Genomic DNA, 22,770 nt, shown 5'->3' with positions numbered 1-22,770 from the left:
ATATAAATGAAATAAATAATAGCAAACAAACAAACGAATAAATAAATAAATAAATGATTTTATTATCTGAGTCTTTGATCTTGATTCAGTACTTTGTTACTGATGTAATGCTCTTGAAATGGTAAGTAATGCCAGCAAGAGTCCACCCCACCTTTGTTTTTTGTTTTTTTAAAAGAAAGTTTTACTAGATGTCTGTGTACTTATATGGCCCTGTGTTACCACTATACCGCTCCCCATTTTGTAAACAGGGATTGAGGCACAGAAAGGTTAAATTACTTACCCTAGGTCACATGTGGAAGTCTGTGATCACCCTCAAACTCGATCTCCCGAGTCCTAGGTACATCTAGTATCGGATTAGCGCATGGGCCAATGGGGCCCATGCCTAGGGGCCCCTGCAAATTTGGGGGCCCGCATAGGAGCAGCCGGAACTCTGGCCACGCCCCCTGCTCCTCCTCTTCCCCCTGAGGCCGGCCCCCAGCCAAGCCGGAAGCCTGTGGAAGCGCCAGGTGAGTAATATTCCCCCTTCCCCCAAGTGTCGTGGAGCTCGCCCAAGTCCCTCTCTCTCCCCCCCTCTCTCGCTCGCTCCCAAGCTGGCCCTCTTCCCTCCCCTGTGCAGAGTTGGCCCGAGTGCGCCGAAGTTCCCCTCCTCCCCCGCTCACACCCGCCCCCAGCTCCTTTTTGGCAAAAGTGGGCATTTGTCCCATTTGCTCTTGCCAGGTAATCACCATGATGATCAGTTGGCAAGAGCAAATGGGACAAATGCTAAGTTTTGCCCCCCCTCTCAAAAAAAGTCAGGACATCTGGGGCCAAAATGGGAAGTATGGTCGCCCTAAGCCAGGAGTACCCACACTTTTTCAGTCACGCACCCCCATCTTATTCAGTCTGCGCCTCTCCCGGGAGCCAGGGCCAGGAGCCGGGCTGGGGCCCCACGGTTGGGGGCTGTGAGTGGGGGTGCAGCCAGGAGCAGAGCTACAGCTGGGGCTGGGGGCAGGGCCCCACCGCACCCCCCAAACATTCCTCTCCCACAGTTTGGGGACCACCGACCAGGCTGTGGTAAGAGCTGTCCAGTGAGCCCAGGCAGCTGTGGGGAGCCCAGGACCCTGCACCTGCCTTGGGTGGGGGCCAGGGGGCCCAAGAGCAGCCCCCAACCCGTGTCCCTGTCCCCCAGGGTAGGTGAAGGGTCCAAAGCTCCTCACAGTGGCCCAGTCTCCCTGGGCAGGTCTTACCATAACCCAGCTTTGGGCCAGGCCAGGGCCTTGGGGGAAGGGGTGGAGCAGGGGGTGGGGCCCCATGGCAGGGGGTGATGTAGGGATCCCAAATGTTTCGTGCCCGGGGCCCCAATATTTCTTAATTCGCCTCTGGGTACATCCTCTAACCACTGTCCCACCCTTCCACTCAATCTGATCATCCTTCTTACTGCTGGCTACATTTCTATGCACCTCGAACTGCTATAAAAAGCGAGATTATTTTTGGTGAGAAAGCAGAAAGCACTATAGATAAGTCATAGCCAACCCTCAAAAGTGTCCACCTCTCCCGTGCTACTGATCCAGATCACTGTGGTCAGAAGATGAATTAGGAAGATGTGTGATTAGGCAGATGGTCTCATTTATCTAATTCTTCCTCCATAAATGCCTATTCTATTTCAGCCATTGAGGCACAATAACGTGCTTGGATGGCAAAATATCTTGATTGTACTGAATCGGAGGCTGTCCTTTTTTAACCCCATTAAGAAATAATAATCATAAAAAAGAACTGGGGAAGGGATGGGAGATTTTCAAAGCATGTTTGAAAAAAATATATACCCAAGGGTTTTTTTTTTTTAATTTGTTTTTTTAAATCTATTCAATTCACTCGATTCAAGGGTTGAGAAACTGTTTAGTGCCGTGAAGTATTTGTTCCAGCTGCTCACAAAACACAGTTACATGATCTCTTTCATATTTATTAGGAAAGGAATCTGGTCAGGGTCAAGGGGCAATAAAGGGTGGTTTTTTAGAGGCCGTTAGTAGTCAGTGTCTCTCAGCCCTTGCTTCCACTAAATAAAAAAACAAGCCTTTGAAGGGGGCCAGGAAATTTTGAAGGTCATTAAAATTTTTAAAGGTAGTAAAAAAGCCTCTGGCAAGCTGTGTCTGGGGCCCAATTTAGTGTCAAAATTAATGGGGCTCCCCTGTGGCACAGAAGCTTTCCGAGCTGAGTGCTTCATCTAACAGCCCCTGAAATCTTTTCCTGTAAATAAAGGGAAAATCCAGCCCAAACAAAAATCCCTGCCTCTTCTGAGACCAATTTTTACTCCTCGATAACAGTGGCCAGCATTTGGGGGAAGCAGTGGGCAGGTTCCAAACCCCCTGGGAAGGCAGGAAGCAGCATTTTCCAAAACCAGAATGGCAACACAACAAGGAAGTACTCAGAGCCGGATTCCTCCCACTGAAGTCAATAGAAGCAGCGGAGGCTCAGCACCTCTGACAATCAGGGAGGCCTCCCCCATGTTCACTCAGGAGACAGCTGTTTGAGGGGTTGTTACAGTTTTCTGAGCATGTGACAGGTAATAACAAAGACTGCCACACTGGCCAGCAAGGTTCACCTTGTCTTTATTAGACCACTCAGCATTTATAGTCTCCTCAGCCAACTGGGAGCGCGCACACACCTACCTGTGCTCCCTATCGACATTCTGCCACTTCCTGAATCAACACCCCGTTAAACTGCCTAGCGGCAGTGACTTTATCCTCAAACCACAACAGCTCCCTACCACACCACCATTACTATGCAGAGGATAACAATGGAGATAGCCCTGCATGCTGACCTGGCCTTATCCTTTCAAGTTACTACACATAAGCCTGATCCTGCAAACACATGAGTAACTTAACACACATGAGTAGTCTGGTTGAGGTCAAATAAACCAAAAGGGCTGTTGATGAAGGGGCAAGCAACTACCTACTTGTGTTGTGTGTTCTACCTATAAGAGAAACAGTCCTGGTTTAGCTTTATTTCTTAAGGATACAGGATTAAAAATCACAGTGGATAAAGTTCTCATATTATTTTCCGGGACTGTCTCCTTTAAAACTGATGTTTGCAGTGTAGATGTAGCTGTGGTAGTCCCAGAATATTAGAGAGACAAGATGGGTGAGGTAATATCTTTTATTGGACCAAACTTCAGTTGGTGAGAGAGAGAAGCTTTTGAGACACGCAGAGACAACAGCAGTTGATCCAATAAAAAATATTACTTCATCCATCTTGTCACCTGTAAAACTGAGTTATTTTAGAGATATATAGTAAACTGAAATATTACAAAGAAGCTATTTGGATATCCTTAACAAAATGCCTAATTATTATTTAACCTAAAAAATTCCAAGGCGATTTCTGAGGTTGATGCAGTGGGCTAATCATTTTGGAATCCAGAACATTTCTCATTAACTGTTCTCAAGCTGCGTGCTGTTCTGTACAGTTCTGTCCCAAGGCTAATTAACCTAGGGGCAGGCTAAAATATCAGTAGCAAAAACATACCATTTACCCTCAACAAGAAAGAAATTTTATTTTTTACCACTGCACCTAGGAGTCCCATTCATAGACAAGGACCCCATGTTTCTAGGTGCTGTACAAATACAGAACAAAAAGACAGTGTCTCCCTGCCTCAAAGAGTTCACAACAGGGGTTCTCAAACTGGGGGTCGGGACCCCTCAGGGTGTCGTGAAGTTATTATATGGGGAGTCGTGAGCTGTCAGTCTCCACCCCAAACCCCGCTTTGCCTCCAGCATTTATAATGTTGTTAAATATATAAAAAGTGTTATTAATTTATAAGGGGGGAGTCACACTCAGAGGCTTGCTATGTGAAAGGGGTCAGCAGTACAGAAGTTTGAGAACCATTGGTTTACAATCCAAGTATAAGAGAAGAGATCTACAGACAGACAGACTGACGGGGATGTACAAAAAACCAATAAGACAATATTGGTTAGCATGACAAACCGTGATCTTGGTACATCAGCCTAGTCGCTGACAATTTTTTGTTAGGAATCGTAGTAAAGGAGAGTTTTAAAGAGGGACTGAAGAAGAGAATGAGATAGCTTTGCAGATGTATAAGGGGAGCTCCTCCCAAGTGCGAGAGGCAGCGTGGGAGAAAGTACGATGGAGCTTGTTTGAAAATTTAACAAGCAGGTCATTGGGGCTAACATCATGGGCCAGTTGGAGGCAGGAGTTGATATTTCAGTAGTGAACTGTAGATGGCAGATGTGGTGGGAATAAGCCGTGTAAAACCTTGAAGGTGAAAACAAGTCTCCATGCATCAGAAGAAGTGGGGATTTTTACCCACGAAAGCTTATGCCCAAATAAATCTGTTAGTCTTTAAGGTGCCACCAGACTCCTCGTTGTTTTTGTGGCTACAGACTAACACGGCTACCCCTCTGATAGAAGCAGCTTATGTTTGTTGAAATAGAGAAGGGACAATCGGTGAAGTGAGTCAGAGAGCAAGGTAGCATGATAAAAGCGATGGGTTTGGAAAATGACCTTTGCAGCAGCATTCTGAATGGATATGAGCAAGACAAGATTGCACTTCACATGGCCAGAGAAAAGGATGCTGCAGTTATTGAGAGGCGAGGTGATGAAAGCCTAGACAAGAGTTTTAGCTGTGTGGCTGGAAAGGAAAGGTCATATGTTAGAGATGTTATGCAGAAATAATCAGCAAGATTTAGGGCTTATCTATATGAAGTAGACTTCAGTAAGCTGGGGTGTAAATCTAACCTGCCTCACTACCTGGGTGCACGCTGCTGACGTAAGTTAACAGTTCTTTAGAGCACTTTGATCTTGTCCCGTTTGAAGGACTAGATCAAAGCATTCTCACAAACTGTGAATGTGCGGCAGTAGAGTGGACAAGGACACTTAGACCACAGCAGCCTAGTGTGGAGTAGAATCACATCCCAGCTTACCATGATCTAAACGTTTGCATAGACAAGCCCTTAGACACAGCCTGGTTGTGAGGACCTAGAAAGAGTTCAGAGTCAAAGATGACGCCCAGATTACAGGAAGTAGCGAGGAGGGATTGGGGAGAATGACTAAGAGCTCTGTTTTAGCCATGCTGAACTTCAACTGATAGCTAGATATCCAAGAGAAGATATCAGAGAGACAGGCCAGGATTTTAGATTGGACAGAAAGAAATAAGTTTGGAGTAGAAAGGTAGCTTTAAGAGTCATCTTTGCAATTTACATGGAACTTAATTTACTCCCATGTTCATACACAGAGAGAATTTAGTGTTTAATTAAATGACCAAAATACTGCACTGTACACAGTACATATAGGGCCTAAAGCTTTCCTCTTGCTTTATATTTTATAATTCTGGCACCAATTACAGTGACTGGCATTTAGTGGTACACTACAGTATTCAGAAAATTAAGGCTACTCAAGTCTTAATGGTCTAAAGTTCTGGGAACTTCAAGCTCAGGATTGGGAAAGATTTTGAACACAACCCACATCCCAAATTGAACCAGAGGTACCAAATGCTGGGAAGCAGACTTGCAGTTCGGGTTGGACCCAAAAGCACTGAAAGGATATTTTGATAAATATGAACCAATTAAGCTTAAAGACCCACAATTGCTGAAGCTGTTTACACGGCTATAAAATAAATCCCACCCAGGCATGAGTTTATGTCCTGTATTTATGCTGCTTGTTCCAAAGGATAAATGTACTGTACTTGTGGTTATGATTCAAGTGCTGGAAGCTGACTTTTCAATTCACTTCTTTGTTGTTGCCCCTTATGGAAGTGATACAGGTAATACCATGGAAAGATCAGGATCTCCCGGTTTCCACGCTGTGCAATACACACGTAAGTGCAAGCCTTTAAAAAGTAACCAAGTCACCCTCCTCGCACCTGAGACATTTGAGCATCTCTTAGCCTGGACTCACAATTTAAGTCAGGCTGTGATCACGTGGTTTGCATTTACACGGCAGAAAACGCATCCCCTCTAAATCTTTCTCTGAGACGCATTCACGGGTGAAAAAGGGAGGATCAAAGGGAAAAGCAGTTATTTATAGGTCTGGTCTAATCACATGCAAGACATTCTCTTCCTCATTCTGGAATTGTGACCCTGGGCACCAACACACCACACGTCTGGTCTAACATTCAGAGGGTGCGTCTCATCCAGAAGGCCCCCACAGCTCTTTGAAAATGATCACGCAAGAACAGCACTCCCATAGCACTTTTCATCTTCAAACCATTTTGCAGACAAACTAATTTTCCCAGCACGCAGTGCTTAGATACCACAATGAGAAATATCACTGAAAAACTTAACCTCGGTAAATTAGATTATTAGCCCCGTTTTTACAGATGGAGGAACTGAAGCAAGTAACTTTCTCCAAGTTCTTACACCAAGTCATGGGGGGGGAATCTAGATTAAAACTCCAAGCTCCCTGTCCTATGCTCACACTGCTAACCCATGCCCTGCTAGATGCAGGAATCACTTTATCCACCACTGCCATGCAGTAATTTCGGGGTTGAAATACATTCATCTGTTTAAAAGCACCACGCAAATCTACAAGGGCTGCCAACTTTCTAATCGCACAAAACCAAACACCATTGCCCCGCCCCTTCTCCAAGGCCCCACCCCCACTCACTCCATCCCCTCGCTCACTCTTCCCCACCCTCTCTCACTTTCACCAAGCTGAGGCTGGGAGTGGGGATATGGGAGGGGGTATGGGCTCTGGGCTGGGGCCAGGGATGAGGGGTTTGGGCTGAAGGGGGAAATCAGGGCTCTGGCTGGGGGTGTGGGCTCTGGGGTGGGGCAGCGGATGAAGGGTTTGGGGTGAAGGGGAAGGTCAGGGCTCCAGCTGGGGCTGCAAGCTCTGGGGTGGTGCCAGGGATGAGGGGTTTGGCGTGCAGGAGGAGGCTCTGGGCTGGGGTAGGGAGTTAGGGTGCAGGGGTGTGAGGGCTCTGGCTGGGGGTATGGGCTCGGGGATGGGGGTTTGAGGTGTGGGAGGGCACTCCGGGCAGGGGCAGGGAATTGCAGTCGGGGATGGTGAGGGCTCTGGCTGGGGATGAGGGGTTTGGGGTGAAGAGGGAGGTCAGGGCTCCAGCTGGGGGTGTGGGCTCTGGGGTAGGGTGGGGGATGAGGGGTTTGGGGTATGGGAGGGGACAGGCTGGGGCAGGGAGTTGGGGTGTGTGGAGGATACGGGGTCCCAACGGTGCTTACTGCAGCACTGAGGAAGCAGCCGTCAGGTCCCAGCAGCCTCTAGGGCGCATGGGCAGCCAGGTGACACTGCGCAGTGTGTGCTGCCTTCGCGCCTGTAAGCACCGCCCCCCGTAGCTCCCATTGGTCACAATTCCTAGCCAATGGGAGCTGCAGAGGCGGTGCTGGGGGCATGGGCAGCACGTGGAGCTTCCCAGTCCCTGGCCGCCCCAGCACTTTAGTGGCCGTAGGGACCTGGCATCACCATGTAACTAGGGCAGGCAGGGAGCCTGCCTTAGCCCTGGGCCCCCCTGCACTGCCGACCAGACTTTTAATAGCCCGGTCAGCAGCGCCAGAGTCGCCAGGGTCCCTTTTCGACCAGGTGTTCGGGACAAAAACCAGATGCCTGGCAACCCTAACATCTACACAACTGTTGAGGACATATTTACCTGAACATGCCATGTTTACCTGAAGCTGGAGGACGAATTTATTAAGGAGACAGAATGTAATGAGCTGGAATTTGGCCAGCATTCCTGTTCTTGTGGAAAATGCCATTGGATTGTTAATGTCCACAAGATCCCGACTGAACGTCACATGTCAAAAACAGTGCAACACATCCTAGTACCTTGGTTCAGTACTGACTAGGAGGGAAGAGTGCTAGCTACTGAATCGCAAACAGCCTCGCTTTTCCTTGGAGGTTTCTTATCCAAGTACTAGCCCAACCCAATGGTGCTTTCCCTGCACAAGAGGAATACTGTAGCACCTGATATGGCTACAGCTCTTATGCAGGTTGCTTGCATTTACTCTATGAGCCGTATAGGAATAGGGCATTTGACTGGGACTCAAGAGACCTAATCTGAAGTCTTGGCTCTGCCAATAATCTTGGACAAATCATTTCCTCTCTGGGCCTGTGTTTCTCCTTTTGTCTGTCTGTTTAGAATGTAAACTCTTCAGGAGGGACTTCCCTGCAGGCACACTGGGGCCCTGATCTGCGTTGGGCTCTCTCTTGGCCTTACTGTGCACCAATAATTTAAAATAATAAATATATAAGTGGGATATATCGGGGGGGGGGGGAGTTAAAGATTGAATGTTTATATAAGTGCATATAGCAGGGAGACTGAAGCCCAGCATTTCTCTTCCCCCCTCCTCCTACGTACAGCTTGCTTGAAAAGGAAAGCACTAATCTGTTAAGAGGCTGGGCATCTAGAATTTACAGTCAATAGCTCATCTTATCAAAGGCTGTTTCTTGAGCAAGATCTAACCTTGACAAAGTAGGCCCTGGTTATAAATGTTACCTTTGATCAATAACTGTCACAAATGCATTAAAATTAACCTGTTAAAGCTTGTAATTGGAGCCACATTGTATCATGCTGTGTACAGCCTACCAAAAAAAAATGTTTTGTAGGACACAATAGCCATTATAAAAGCAATTTAAGGAAAAATCAAAACACAGTCTGTGAAACCAGTGATATCCTGATGGTGTCTGATCTCCCAACAATCCCCTTTGCTAGTTTGGGGTCTCTTTGGTCCTCCTGTTTGGTCTTATTTATTAAGAACACGGGGGGATTGGCTGGCTAAGGGAACTAGGTAATGGGATCCTGAACCTTTTATCTTTCAGTCCCTGATCCTAATCCAACCTAGATCAGTAGTGGTTGAAAGTTATTGCATTTGGTGGACATTGGGTGGCCTGTGTGATAATAAATAATAAGAAGATACCAACTCACTCATCTATTTTTTATTGTTGTAGCACCTAGGAGCCCCAGTCGTGGACCGGGACCCCATGGTGCTAGGCGCTGTACAACCACAGAACAAAAAGAGGGTCCCTGCCTCAAAGCGCTTCCAGTGTAAGTAGTCCAATTCCTAATGGTCACATGCGTGGAGAGAGAAAAGGAAAAAAGTTCCCATTTTGTTATTTTTTAGCAGAGAGGCTAAGATGGAAAGAGACAGCTGACCTCCTTAGGCTGAGCGACCCGAGTCAGGGTAAGGAACACAGGTGGGGCTGTATTGAGAAGCCGTGCATGTTTTGTACATAGAAGACCTCAGTTTCCAGGCTGTCAATCCAGGAACCTTCACAAGCAATGAATTCACAACGTTTTAAAAAAGCCTATAGGTTAATGAAATAAGTGACAGCCACCACAGGGTACTGTAATGCAAATTGTCAAAGGGAAGAGGTATAGAGATCTCTGACTGTTGAAGGATGTGTTAAAACCAACAGGAAGAAGTAAACTCTCCCACAGGGGTGACACTACCTGTTTCCAGAGGAAGCCACATCTAGGCCTCCTCAGCTAGAAAGTTGCCTCAATGCAGGACTCAAAGGGGAATTTAAGATGGAAAAAAGGATTTCCCAAGAGAAACACAAATCATAGAAAGCAGCAGCATGGTCCAGTGGAAAGAGTCATGGATTGGGAGATAGGAGACCTTGGTGCTACTCCCACCCCACCATTGACCTGATGTGTGACTTTAAGCCAGTTACTTGATCAATCTGTGCCTTGGTTTTCTCATCCCTTCATAAGGAGGAGGGAGAAAACTTGTTCACCTTAGCCTCTAAGGATAGAACAAGAAGCAATGGGCTTAAACTGCAGCAAGGGAGGTTTAGGTTGGACATTAGGAAAAAGTTCCTAACTGTCAGGGTGGTTAAACACTGAAATAAATTGCCTAGGGAGGTTGTGGAATCTCCATCTCTGGAGATATTTAAGAGTAGGTTAGAAAAATGTCTATCAGGGATGGTCTAGACAGTATTTGGTCCTGCCATGAGAGCAGGGGACTGGACTCGATGACCTCTTGAGGTCCCTTCCAGACCTAGAATCTATGAATCTATAAAATGGGGATAATGATACCCATTTTTCTACAGCATTTTGAGATCTACAGACGAAAAGAGCGAAAGTACCGTTGGATACCGGTCATCTTATCTACAGTTAGATGCCTTGGCAGCCATGAGCACAATTCCATAGTGCCTACTGGTATCAAAACATAGTTAAGGTTTACTCCTTGCCACCTATCTCCAAGGTACATTGCAACCATGATCAGTGCTGGCAAATATAGAACAAGTATTTGCAAATCTTAGAGAAAAGGAAATCGCCATAGAATGGCAGAGGAAGTAAGGAGCAATGAGAAGGATGAAACCACCAAAAATCTCACCACTCTTGAAATTTTTCCTCCTGTAGGGCAACCAGCAGCCTAATGAACTATCAACTTTTCTGAAATGGGAACAGACCCTCAGCCTGTCTAAACTGACGCAGTTCCATGGGCTAGGCCAGTTTACACCAGCTGAGGATCTGGCCCCAAATGAATCCAGCTAGGATGTGAGGATGATCCCTATATAAACTAGAAAGAAAGGTGTTTAAAAAGCATTTCACAACTCATCCTGACCCTGGCAAAGCAGACGTGAACGCAGTTTAGCCCTGTGCTAGTTTAGAAACAGTTTTCAATCCCCGCAAGCAGCCGCTAAATGTCATGAATACTAGGTAGCCCCCTGAGCAGTGGTTAGCACAGCTGCATCAAGTCTAAGCAAGGATCCCACTGAACTCATCTTTTTGCTACAGTCAGAGCTGTGCTCCGTCTATTATTATTTTTTTTTTTTTGCTGCAGCTGTGTCCCCAGGGCGTCAGTGTAACGTGCTTCTGCGTCTGCCTCCCCCAGCTGTGTCTGGATTGTGTTGTGCACGCAGCACGCAGACTACGAGACAACACACTTCTCTTACGTTCCCCTCTTGTGGTGGAGTGGCAGGGAGCCAAGGAAACGCTTTAACCCTATCTCATTCTTGTAATGTTGTGTCCCAAGCTTAAAGCTGCGACATGAACCACAATGTCCTCGTTAGCGACTAGCATCTCACCGTTAAAAGGAAGAATCCACAGAAATAAAACATGGATAGAATTAACATGGGTGAGGTGAATACACTTCTGAAGTTGATTACATTTAGACAAAAAGAAATGAAAAATCTACCTCTTTACTCCAAACCTATCTGCTTAAATAGAAAACTACTGAGCTGGGCAAGAGGCAGCGTGGTCCAGTGGATAGGGCACAAGAGGCCTGGATTCTATTCCTGACCCTGTTCATGGACAAGTAACCTCGCCTCTCTGTGCCTGTATTCTCTCCTACCCTTTGTTTGTCTTGTCTATTTGGATTGGTTGGGATGTGCATAAGGACCACAGAGGGGGGTTAAATCCAGCCCCAGAGTGTTAAATAGCCGTTTTAGGTATAGTCTCCTCAACCCCCAGGCTGTGGAAAAGGATTTCTCCTAGCCCAACTGAGCACTTTTATCATATAAATATACTGCCCATACATTGATGACTAAGGTCAGTAGAGAAAAGAGAAAATCACCAGCTAAGGGGATACAGTACAGTCGGAATAGACCTGAAAGAGAACAGGATGCTGTATTTTGACCGTAAATTCTCCGGGCAGAGGGACTCTATGCTTAGCCCATTTGTCTTATTGTGCAGTATTCTACCACCTACCGCACTGTGTTAATAATACATGATTTAACGTTGAAAGTCTTCTTATAATTGTACAGGTTAAATTAGCACTAATATGTACCCTTAAAATTACACAGACGAATGTTCTGCTGGCTGATAGAGAGAAAGCGTAGCAGAGTGACTTGCTATCTGGTTTCATTCTTACACATGGAATTCATTTTCATATCCCACAGGAGCAGCTTTGTTCTCTTGATCTCTACTCTAGGCCTCTTCTTACAGAGAAAAAGATTTAATATGTTCCTGCATTCTAATAAAAAAATAAAAAACAAAAAAAAAACCCCACATGTGTTACAAGTGACAGGATGTTCAGCTATCTTTATTATGCCTCCAAGCCATATAGACCCTACGCTTACCGATAAATACTCATACATTTTATCTCAGGTGTAGAGTGTTGCAAAATGTAACTGATGCATTACATTTTTAAGTAAGAGGAGCAGAGAATGTTGTATCAGCCAGTACAGCCAGGAGATGAATTACATGAACAGATTTCAAATATTGCTTGAATTTTCCTGCTAGTTAAGAAACATATGAGTTTTTAATATTCAGCTTTGTTACTAAGTCTTCTCGGTTACACCACTCTCAAATTTGTCATGATGCCTTTCTCAACACTCAAAGAAAAATGCTACAAAAATACAAGTTTCAGACTACAAAATGGTTTTATGAAACTGAAGTCAGAAATTCAAAATGGGAAATGCCTTGCAGGTCAGAGTCCAACAACCAGAACAAAACACTGCTTGTGCACACAATTCTTCTCCCACAGAGAGGATGAGAGAAACCACACAAGTGATTTGCTTAATGCAAAGTGCTAAATGCTCTGGGCCAATTCAGCAAAACACTTAAGTACATGCTTGACTTTAATACATTCACTGCCCAAAAACTTTATTATTGCGGAATCAAGGTTGACTAGCAGTGCCGGTACCCTTCAAGAACATTGAGTACACCTGTACTTAAACCTTGGAAATACTGGGTTACCGTACACACCAGGAACTGTATTACTGCCTAAATGCCTCAAGGATTCCACTTAAAAACAAGTCTTTAGCCAAATTAATTTAGCAGATGTGCACAGAAAAAGCAGGGTGATCTGATTCCTGCAGGGTTATCTTATTCCTCCAAACTTGAATTATAGAAGACCACAATTGTACCACTGACACAAGTAACCCTTACTCGCAGGCATAGTGCATTGAGTAAGATTTAAAGACTTTCACTGGTGAGAAACTGACTTAACAGAGAAATGAACTGTTATATGAGTCACAGTTGCTGGATTGGGCCTGTACAGTATTTTATTTTAGACCGTCACTACTAGACATTATTATATAGGATAAATCCAAATGACTTAGCCAGCTCTTTATTGTGCCACACAGATAAAATAACTATCGATCCAAATCAAACCACACAGTAAGTACTAGACTCACTGAAACCAAATGATGCTCTTACTAAATAATAATTCATAGAACCGACCCAAAAATTTTCATTTTTCACATTTTTGACCAGCTCTAACGTTTTACTTCAAAGTCAAATGAAGATCGTACCCCTCCCACCACCGCTTAAAACTCCAAACTACAATTCTGCAACTCCTTGGTAATCTTGCCTTTAGCTCTTATCTGATTTTCCGAGAGATTAAGAAATCTTGACATAGTATTTATTGCCCTAGATAAATTTCCCCACAAGACTACATATTTTCTTAGTCACCAATTTGCAGTAGGTTATAAAACATCTATACACAGTGGTTCCAGCCAGTTTACCTTAGAAGAATTAGAGATTATGAATATGATTATTCTGTTTTGTTTTTAAACAGCACCATTTATGCTCCCCCGGTTAAAGATGGCTTGGATTTATTTTCTATACACATGAGTTACAATGGTTTATACATTAATGTATTAGATTTTAATACATCAATGAGATATGTACTGTAACAACACGTCTTGCCTGTTCTTGCCTCCTCCCTCATTCTTGCTTCTTCAGCACTCACACTGCCTCTCTCCAATCCATTCAAATAGTCCATGTCACCCCTGGCTCATTTCGACCCCTCCACTGCCTTCCCATTTCCCACTGCATCAAATGCAGGATTCTTCTCTTCCCCTTTAATTCCCTTCCTTGCTTATCTGCTCCTGTCTCTCATTGCATCACTCCCATCGCTCTCACTGATGCCAGCCGTGAGTGCTCCATTTAGAATCATAGAAGATTAGGGTAGAAAGAGACCTCAGGAGGTCATCTAGTCCAATCCCCTGCTCAAAGCAGGACCAACCCCAACTAAATCATCCCAGCTTCTCTTATTTGCCTGCTTCTCTCCCAAACATCCCCAGGCATTCTTCCACACTGCCCTTGACACATGAAATGCTCTCCCTGAACTAATCCATAGGTCCACTCATCTTTCATATCCCTACTCAAGACCCACTGTCCCTGTGATACCTACAAGAAACCAGCCTCAGAGGAGCAACATTCAGGGATAGCAGACTGACTTATTTGAAATCATCAAGTTCTAAGTTAACCTATGTAACCACCTATTCTTTTTAATCTTGCCTTTGTCCTTTCTCCCCACTTCCCAGCTAATATTTGTTACACTCATAGGTGCTGGAACTATGCGTGCTGGGGCTGCTACTACACCCACTGGCTTGAAGTGGTTTCCATCATATACAGGGTTTACAGTTTAGTTCAATGGTTCTCAGCACTCCCACTATAAAAAATGTTCCACTACCCCTGGTTTCACTCACTTGGGGCCCAATCCAGGTCCCATTGAAGTTGACAGGAGACTTTCCATTGACTTCAATGGGAATTGTGTTGTGCCTTTTTGCAAGTTTCAAATTAGATTCTAAGTTCTTTGGGGCACGGTTCTTGTCTTCCTATGTGTTTGTACAATGCCTAGCACACAAACTTGACCGCCACTCTTTACACTGGTTTCCCATAGTCAAGTTCAAGGCGCCGAAGGGCCTGAACCCAGGATATCTAAAAGATCACCTACATCTCCAAAATGAGAACCATGGTTGACAACTCCATTCCAAAATGGAACTTTCTACAACATGGGGGGGGAGGGATAGCTCAGTGGTTTGAGCATTGGCCTGCTAAACCTAGGGTTGTGAGCTCAATCCTTGAGGGGGCCATTTAGGGAACTGGGGTAAAAATCTGTCTGGGGATTGGCCCTGCTTTGAGCAGGGGGTTGGACTAGATACCTCCTGAGGTCCCTTCCAACCCTGATATTCTATGATTCTATGAAAGTTTGTTAGTGCAGGAGAAGAGCTTTCTTGGGGGCCAGTCTGAGACTGTGGAATGACCTTCCCTGGGAGCTAAGGACCACCAGAAACCTCACACCCTTCTGTTTCAAGTGCAAGCTGCACTTCTTTAACCTTGTCTCCTCTAACACAAACACAGAGCAATGTGGACATTTAACTAGGACCACCAACCAATCAAAACCCTAGCAAAACAAATCACTCCACTGCACACCCAATTCTCCCCTGTGGACAGGATGAGAGAAAGAATGGCCCACACAAGACAGATGTTAGTGCATTACTTCATGCACAACTGGAAGATGCTCAGATACTACAGTGATATAAGAATTTAAACAGAATTAGAATATGGAAGCTGGTCTTATCTGGGACACTTGGATACTCTGCAACACAATCTATGTACAAATAAATTACCAATATAAAAATGTGCATTTTGTGCTGGTTTTAATAAAAAACAAAGATTTTAAAAGATAGTGTTTCTGAGGTCCACATTATACATAATGTACTTTTGCCAGAAAAGTTTGAGTAACAAAGACTATTAAACTGAGATTTTCAAAAGCACTTATGAGATTTAGAGAGCACAAGGCTCATTGACTTTCCTGCCCTAAATCTTTTAGATGCTTTGGAAAGTCTCTCCTTTAAAAGTTTTGTGCAATCACCAACATCAGTTACACAACTCAGTAAACTAACCAGTACTACCAGAGACGCCCAGCAGAAGTCCAATATTCAGTAATTCAAAGCAAAACACCAATTTAAATGCAAGTCTGTATACATGTTGCAATGGTGTTTATGTTGTTGCTCCCCTGGATAGTAAATATTGTGAAAGGTGATCATCTGTGACTCAGGTTTTAGAGTGAACATTCATTAATGTTGTGTTTCACACATGCAGGGCAGAACTTCCCTTTGTGAATGGATGGATAATGTAGCTGGGTGGAGTGAGGAGAACAGTTGCACAAAGACCAGCCCAACTAGATTAATTAACTATATAAAACTCTAGCACAACCCATTTGCAGGATGTTATCTGCAACTTTTCAAAAAGGTTCAAATGTAAGTGTTACCATATGCCAGTGCTTATGGACACCTAAAAGTGCAAAGGCGTATTAGGAACCGTGCAGATAGAATGCCATTCTAAAGATATGATAATGAAGATGAAATGAAAAGGAAATAGCAAGATAAAGGGCCACTTTACAAAAGCCTCCCATGGAATGCCAATAATAATTTCCCCCTGTATAACTCCTTTCACCTAAGAACCACAAACTGCATTACAAAACATTAAGGGCCTGATCCAAAGCCTTTTGAAATAAATGGTAAAACTCCCACTGATTTCAATGGGCTTTTGGATCAATCCCTAAATAATTAAGCCTCTTAACACACTTGGTGAGTTAAGTAAGCAAGAGCATCTCCCTTTTACAGATCAATAAATTGAGGCACAGAAAATGAGACAGAGATGGGAACAGAACCCAGGAGTTCTGACCTTATAAAAAATGTGGGGTAAACTATTTGGGGTAAACAACTGACGACAGATTATGACAAAACATTACTCTTGAATATGTATAATGTTATCCAACTTCAGATTGGAGTGCTTCATTATCATAACCGACTAACCTGACCCTCCATAGATCACAATCTTATTGACAAGTTCTGCTATGCCTCTATAGCAAACGGCAAATTTTAGGAGGATCTGATGTTAACCAATCATCCCATATGAAAGCTATTATATAGCTATTTTAGGAGGGTTTGTGACCAAGGCGATACTGGAAATGGCTTCTTTTTTAAAGGAAAACTCATACAATGGCATCATTTACAAGATATTTCATAGAAAAAGGAAACGTTAAATAGCCAAAAGACAATAGAGTTTTAACTAATCTGACAATAAACCAGTTTCCCCATTACAAATTGCTCAGCTCTCTGTCTACCGTGATCTCATCATCCCAGTCATTTTCATGAAGTACCTGGTTAGACAAAACCTGAATTTCTAACGTACACACAAACAGAACAAAAAACACCTTTCAGACCTTTGTTACATCTCATAAAGATGTGTTGTTTGTTTTGTCCTATAGAGGTGACCTTTAAGCTTATATCTTTAAAAATAAAACACAACAGCTCCTGACCCTCAAAATATGTATGGAAACGCAGTGTTGCTACTCTCACACTTTTATTGAGACTCTTGGGATATGAGGTGTTCTTCTTAAAGCCTCAGCCCCTGGAGTCACGTGATTACATGAGACTCACCATTTTTGGTTTTTTTTAAGTAAGCTACTGGTTCTCATGGTTGTGGAGAAAAGTTTGAAAATGTTACCCACAAACACACTAATGGCTGAAAAACCAGAAGGCAAATAAAGAGCAGCCCCCAAAAAATGTTTTGGATTTTAGAGCCAGACTTGTGAGTTTTGAATGCTTGGGGCTGGCAATACTGATTTGAGGCCACTCCAATTACCTTAATTCTGCCCCTTCGGCCCTGTGCTCACAGGGACTGGTCCCATGCTTTCTGAAGTCAATAAGAATCTTTCCACTGACTTCAATAGGTTTTGGCTCAGACTCTGGACAAGATCTTGGCCCATGGAAGTCAGTGGCAAAACTTCCATTCACTTAAATGGCGTCAGGATTTTACCCTTTGCATATAAGATGGAGATATTAGATGGATGACTTTTAAATGAAGTAGGACCTGATGACGATTTGAAGAAGTTTGTAGCCTGTGACTACAGACAAATCAAATTCACCTCCTTTGTGGGGTTTACCTGTGGAGTCAAGACTGGTGTACTTGGCTTCGGTTTTAAACTAAACTAAAGCAAAATGAATAACTCACAGGGAACAATTTATTTAATGAATTGAAGTCCTGATTCTAGTTGGTAAATCAGCTTCACTCTATTGCTTTCACTGGACTGATGTTGATCTTTACAGCTGAGGATCTACCCTGATGACTATTCTCTATTTGCAACTCATCCACAACCAGCTTATATATTTTTCAGATTCATTCATTATTCAGATTTCAGTGGTAGCCGTGTAAGTCTGTATCAGCAAAAAAACCGAGGAGTCCTTGTGGCACCTTAGAGACTAACAAATTTATTTGGGCATAAGCTTCTTACCTCATATTATTTGGCAAATACTACTATCATAGCTTGCTTAGAAGAAGATTATTGTGGTTATGTAATATTTTAAGCTCAAAATGCTGTATATTAGTTAATTTTGATTGGATAGATGGGTCACATGACATTATTTTTGCTTCCTGACTGGTTAGGTGCAACTCTTCTATCTCAACCCATGAGGCTCTCTCTGTTCTGTTCCCCTGAATGCCAGCCCACTCTTCTCTCCCCTATGTGGTTTCCCACTGCCTCTCCCCACATGATGGCCATCAATGATATAATAATAATAATGGAGATATCCCATCTCCTAGAACTGGAAGGGACCTTGAAAGGTCATTGAGTCCAGCCCCCTGCCTTCATTAGCAGGACCAAGTACTGATTTTGCCCCAGATCCCCAAGTGGCCCCTTCAAGGATTGAACTCACAACCCTGGGTTTAGCAGGCCAATGCTCAAACCACTGAGCTATTCCTCCCCCCTCCAGCAAGAGTTTATAAACTCCACAGAGTTGTTAAGCTATGCAAAAACTGCTTCAAATAACTGTACAATTCAGCAATGTAATTACTGTACAATTCCATCCACAACTACTCCACGGTTACAGTCCCTGCCAACACCAACATATTAAAACAAATTTTGGAGTTTTTAGGCCAAACCATTTTGGACTTTTGGTGTCCCCAAAATATATATGAACATGGTCCCAAATAACTTGTTTCATATACCTTAGGCTTGCCCAAAAAATTTCCTACACTGGCATAAAAAAAAAAAATCTATAACATTTCAGTTAATTTGGTTTAGTTCTGGGAAAGTTTGCTGTAGGGACAAAACTTTAAAATGAAAAGCTATTTTAACCTCAAGTATGGCAAGACAAGCATTTCTCCATTGTTCAGATGGATTTACAAGGCCTAGATAAGATTTATTAAACCACACAAACAATAAGTGCCTTAAAATGCTGTGTACCTCCAGTCATCTCAGAACATAAACCAATTCTGTTTTTCAGACAATTTAAAAATAATACTTTCCTACAACACAGAAGCTAAAAAACAACAAAATTATATCTTAAATACAGGCAGTACGTGGTAAATAAAGGCGGGTTTTGGTTGAGTTATGTTTAAAACTTAACGGTACAGCCTCCAATTCTTCTCTTTGAACAAAGAGCTTTGTGAAAAATCTGATTAGAAACAGGGCAGGAATCTCAGGGGAAGAGCTGATGAAAGAAAAAGTTGAAATTCATTTCCATGGCTAGACTATGCAAGGCAAACAGAGACTATTAAACATGTATCTGCAGCAGCCCTATTGGTAATAAAGCCAAGAAACGTTCCCTAGACGTCTTGGATATTCTTCTCTATTACCACAGCCACTCTCTCAAAGCTTCACCATATTTTATATACGGGTATTTCTGTCTTCAGAATCTTGCCACCCTATTCCCCAGGCTCTAGTCTCCCAATTCAGGCTTGTTGGGACGTATTTTTCCCCTCTCTCTGTAGCGGCATAACAATAAAGCCAGCATTTTTAGTACCTCAAATTTCCAAATACATTGCTGGAGATCATTAGAAGCTGTCAATATTTACATAAACCATGTTACTGCTTAGCTTTTAACTAGCTCTGTAGAGCCAATGTTGTACAGAAAGATCTGTCTGGACAAAGGATAAATCAAGCTTTTGGGAATCTTTACATAATAAAAAGAAAAAAAAACATGCTTTACTCTCTAGCAAAACATAAATTTTACCCCCCAACTAAATTAACAAGCTACTTTCCCCTCAGAGGATTAAAACCTAAACCGCTAGGCAACAAATTTAACTATCAAAATAGAATGAATACACACACACAAACACGTGTGTGTTTTTAAGACGTAACCTAATAAAAATATAATGATAAGTAACTTCTAGCCAGTGATTTCTGAGAATAATACTGTATAATTATAGTTGGCTAGTGGTATAACTCTACTCCACAACTGTCTTCCCAACTTACGCACTGAAGCCCCAGTTCATGCAAGCATTTAAGCATATACGTAAGACACAGTGAATTCAAAAATGAACTTAAAGTTAAACATGTGTTTAACGGTTTTGATGAGTTGGGGCCTAAAAGATCTATACTAAAACTGAATTACTGTACAAAGTGTAATCAAGCCGGCAAAGGAGAGACTATATTTTACATTTATTGCTAGGTGAGTCAATTATATTATAACATTATAACAGCAGCCACAAGATATGAGACAACGTGTAGTCTTATAAAAAAAAATAGTGTATACGTGAATGTATTTCACCCTTACAATCACAGGTGACCTGCATATCTTTAGTGAACTTCATTCACAGCCCTTTCCGGAAATAATACACATTCATAAACACTAGGTTTCAAATTGGTGTGAACAGTTATGCAGAATATTAAACCATTCTTCAGCTACATTTTATGAATTTTACACACTCATAAGTATTTATACTATGGTATTTATTATTTTAACGTGGGTAATGCCCAAAATGTACCAGAAACCTTTCTAACAGAGCAAGGTGCAATTCCTGCCCCAAAGAGCTTAGATTATATTGGTAGCCATGATGCAACAAGTGAAAGCCATCATAGATGAGGGAAAGAGGAGGATAAGCACATGAGGTTTTTACAGAAATATAGTATGAGGTCACTTAGTTGTTAAGGACATCTTGTTACAAGATATGTTCACTGTTATTCACCAAACTCCCTCTCTAATCTCACCACCATCCCTCTATTATCCCTTATGGATTTTCTACATTGCAAAATGGTATTGTGTTGGAACATAATTTTTAACAGTTGAATTAGTTGACATGATGCTTCTGACCACATCTGAGTGGTCTGTCTAGACCAGGACAAATGGTTTTTAGCTTCATATCAGCTGACTGATCATGAATCACATTTAGCTGACCAGATGATGATTCTGAACACAATTTGTCCACTTAGATGTGGTCAGACTCGTGTCAGCTAACTCATTTGTTCACAATCATTTTCAAACACTATACAATTCTGCAATGGAGGTAAGTCCTTGTAAAGCAAAATGCCCCCTTACCCAACTACCCTCCACAATCTCCCTCAAAACACGATCTGACCTTTTTTTCCCCATGGTCCTCCTCAACCAACACACCCTTTACTATCCAACCCTCCTTGCTGCTCCATTTTAATATACAGTCAGCTGCATAATGTAATACTTGGCACTTCTATACATATTTTCATCTACTGAGGTCAAAGTGTTTTATTAGTATTATTTAACTAGAGGGACACTCCGGTCAAACTTGGTCCTAAATTTAGGTTTTGTAAAAACCCATCTTTAGAAACCCTAGCAGCAACAGAAATATTTCCAGGAATTTTTACAATGTAATTCCAATGGCAACAGTTTTTGTAATTGTTTTAATACCCATTTCCCTGAAATGTCTGCAACCCATACACTGCAGCATTGTGCTAGAACAGGAGAGTAAAACGGACTACAAACTGGGCTCAGAAACATAAGTGAAATTGACAGGACTATTTTCCAAAGTCAAAAGTGTGGAAAGTAAACAAACAGCAAAAATTACGAGAACTCAGTCCAGTTTTAAAATGTAAGCTAAAAACATTATTTCTAATACACACAGGAGATACTTTCCAAAAAAATATGGGCCATGATTTTCAAAAATGGCTAGTGGTTTTGGGTGCCCAGGCTGAGAGATACCTTCAAAGGACCTGAAGCTCAAAAAGTGCTAAGAACCCACCTTCTGAAAATCAGGTCCCTTTAAAAGCACCTCAAATGAGCCCCCCCAAAATGGAGCCAACCAGACTTACCAGTCACGTTGGAAAAAACCTTGGCTTTGAATTTTAATCTGACAGCTCAATAGAGAGCGTAAGGCTTGGGGGAAACTATCAACCAACACAGGGGATCTGCAACTTTAACCAGTGACCTGAGAGGTGGGAAGGGAAGAGCTCTAGCAAATTTCAGATGTGGGAATAAGAGTTTAACTGAGGGCCGCCCCCACTTCCCAACCCCTTCCGTGCCCCCGCCCCCCAATGCACTGGAAGAATAATGGGGACAGGGGATGTTTGCACGGAGTCCCCAGATCTTTCATCCCCTTTCCCCCCCTCGGGGGGAGGGTCTCCGGGCCGCCCTTTGGAAGGGGAACCAGGCACCTCGGCTCCCCCACGTGAAGGGGGGGGACCCGGCATTGTGCGCAGCCCGCACCGGGAGCGCTAACAATAAAGGGGCGGGCGGAGAGGCTGCGCCCCAGTGGAGACGGGGATGTGGGTCCCCCCCCAAAACCCGTGGGGGGGCACAGAGACCCCTTCCCATTTCCCCTTCCCATTTCTCCTCCCCCCTCCCCATACCTCTATCTTGTCCACGCTCCGGGCGCAGCCCACCACCTTCATGCCGTGCTGCACCAGCGCCCGGGCCACGGCCGCCCCGATGCCCACCGAGGCGCCGGTCACCAGCGCCACTCGGCCCTTCCAGCGCTCCATGGCCCCGGGCTCGCTCCCCCGCGGCACCGCCGCCCTGCGCCCGGCCGAGCCGCCTTCCCCCCGCCGGCACGGGGACAGGAGCCCAGCCAACCTCCTGCCCGAGGAGGATGAATCCTTCCCCGCCCCTCCCTCGCCCGTCTCTCCTCCCTCCCCTTCTCCAAGCCCAGCCTCTCCCCCGCCTCTTCCATAGTCAGCAGCATCCCCCCCCCCCCCCGCCTGCCATGCACTGAGTTTCTTCGCCCTCAGCTAGGGTGACCAGACAGCAAGTGTGAAAAATCGGGACAGGGGGTGGGGGGTAATAGGAGCCTATATAAGAAAAAGACCCAAAAATCGGGACTGTCCCTATAAAATGGGGACATCTGGTCACCCTAGCAGCCCCGCTGCTGCCCGAGGAGGGGAGAGAGGA

At 43.8% G+C, this 22,770-nt stretch overlaps 1 protein-coding gene and 1 long non-coding RNA gene across 2 annotated transcripts in view; one reads left to right on the top strand and one right to left on the bottom strand.

Annotated features, from left to right (window-relative positions):
• The window catches only part of DHRS11 (dehydrogenase/reductase 11), a 52,261-nt gene extending 29,775 nt beyond the window's left edge, over window positions 1-22,486 (bottom strand). The window contains exon 1 of the mRNA XM_005298820.5: window positions 22,233-22,486. Coding sequence (XP_005298877.1) covers window positions 22,233-22,364 — 132 coding nt within the window. The 5' untranslated portion in view covers window positions 22,365-22,486. The remainder of the gene's footprint in view (window positions 1-22,232) is intronic.
• LOC135976548 (uncharacterized) lies at window positions 5,689-11,894 on the top strand. Its single transcript, XR_010593765.1, has 3 exons — window positions 5,689-5,806; window positions 8,893-8,989; window positions 10,734-11,894. It is a non-coding gene; the product is annotated as an uncharacterized LOC135976548 (long non-coding RNA).
• Window positions 22,487-22,770: the final 284 nt, after the last annotated feature.

Source organism: Chrysemys picta, chromosome 19, assembly GCF_011386835.1.
Source record: "Chrysemys picta bellii isolate R12L10 chromosome 19, ASM1138683v2, whole genome shotgun sequence".
NCBI classification, from domain to species: Eukaryota; Metazoa; Chordata; order Testudines; family Emydidae; genus Chrysemys; species Chrysemys picta.
Note: the sequence above shows the minus strand (reverse complement) of the source record. Positions and strands in the feature narration are given on the sequence as shown.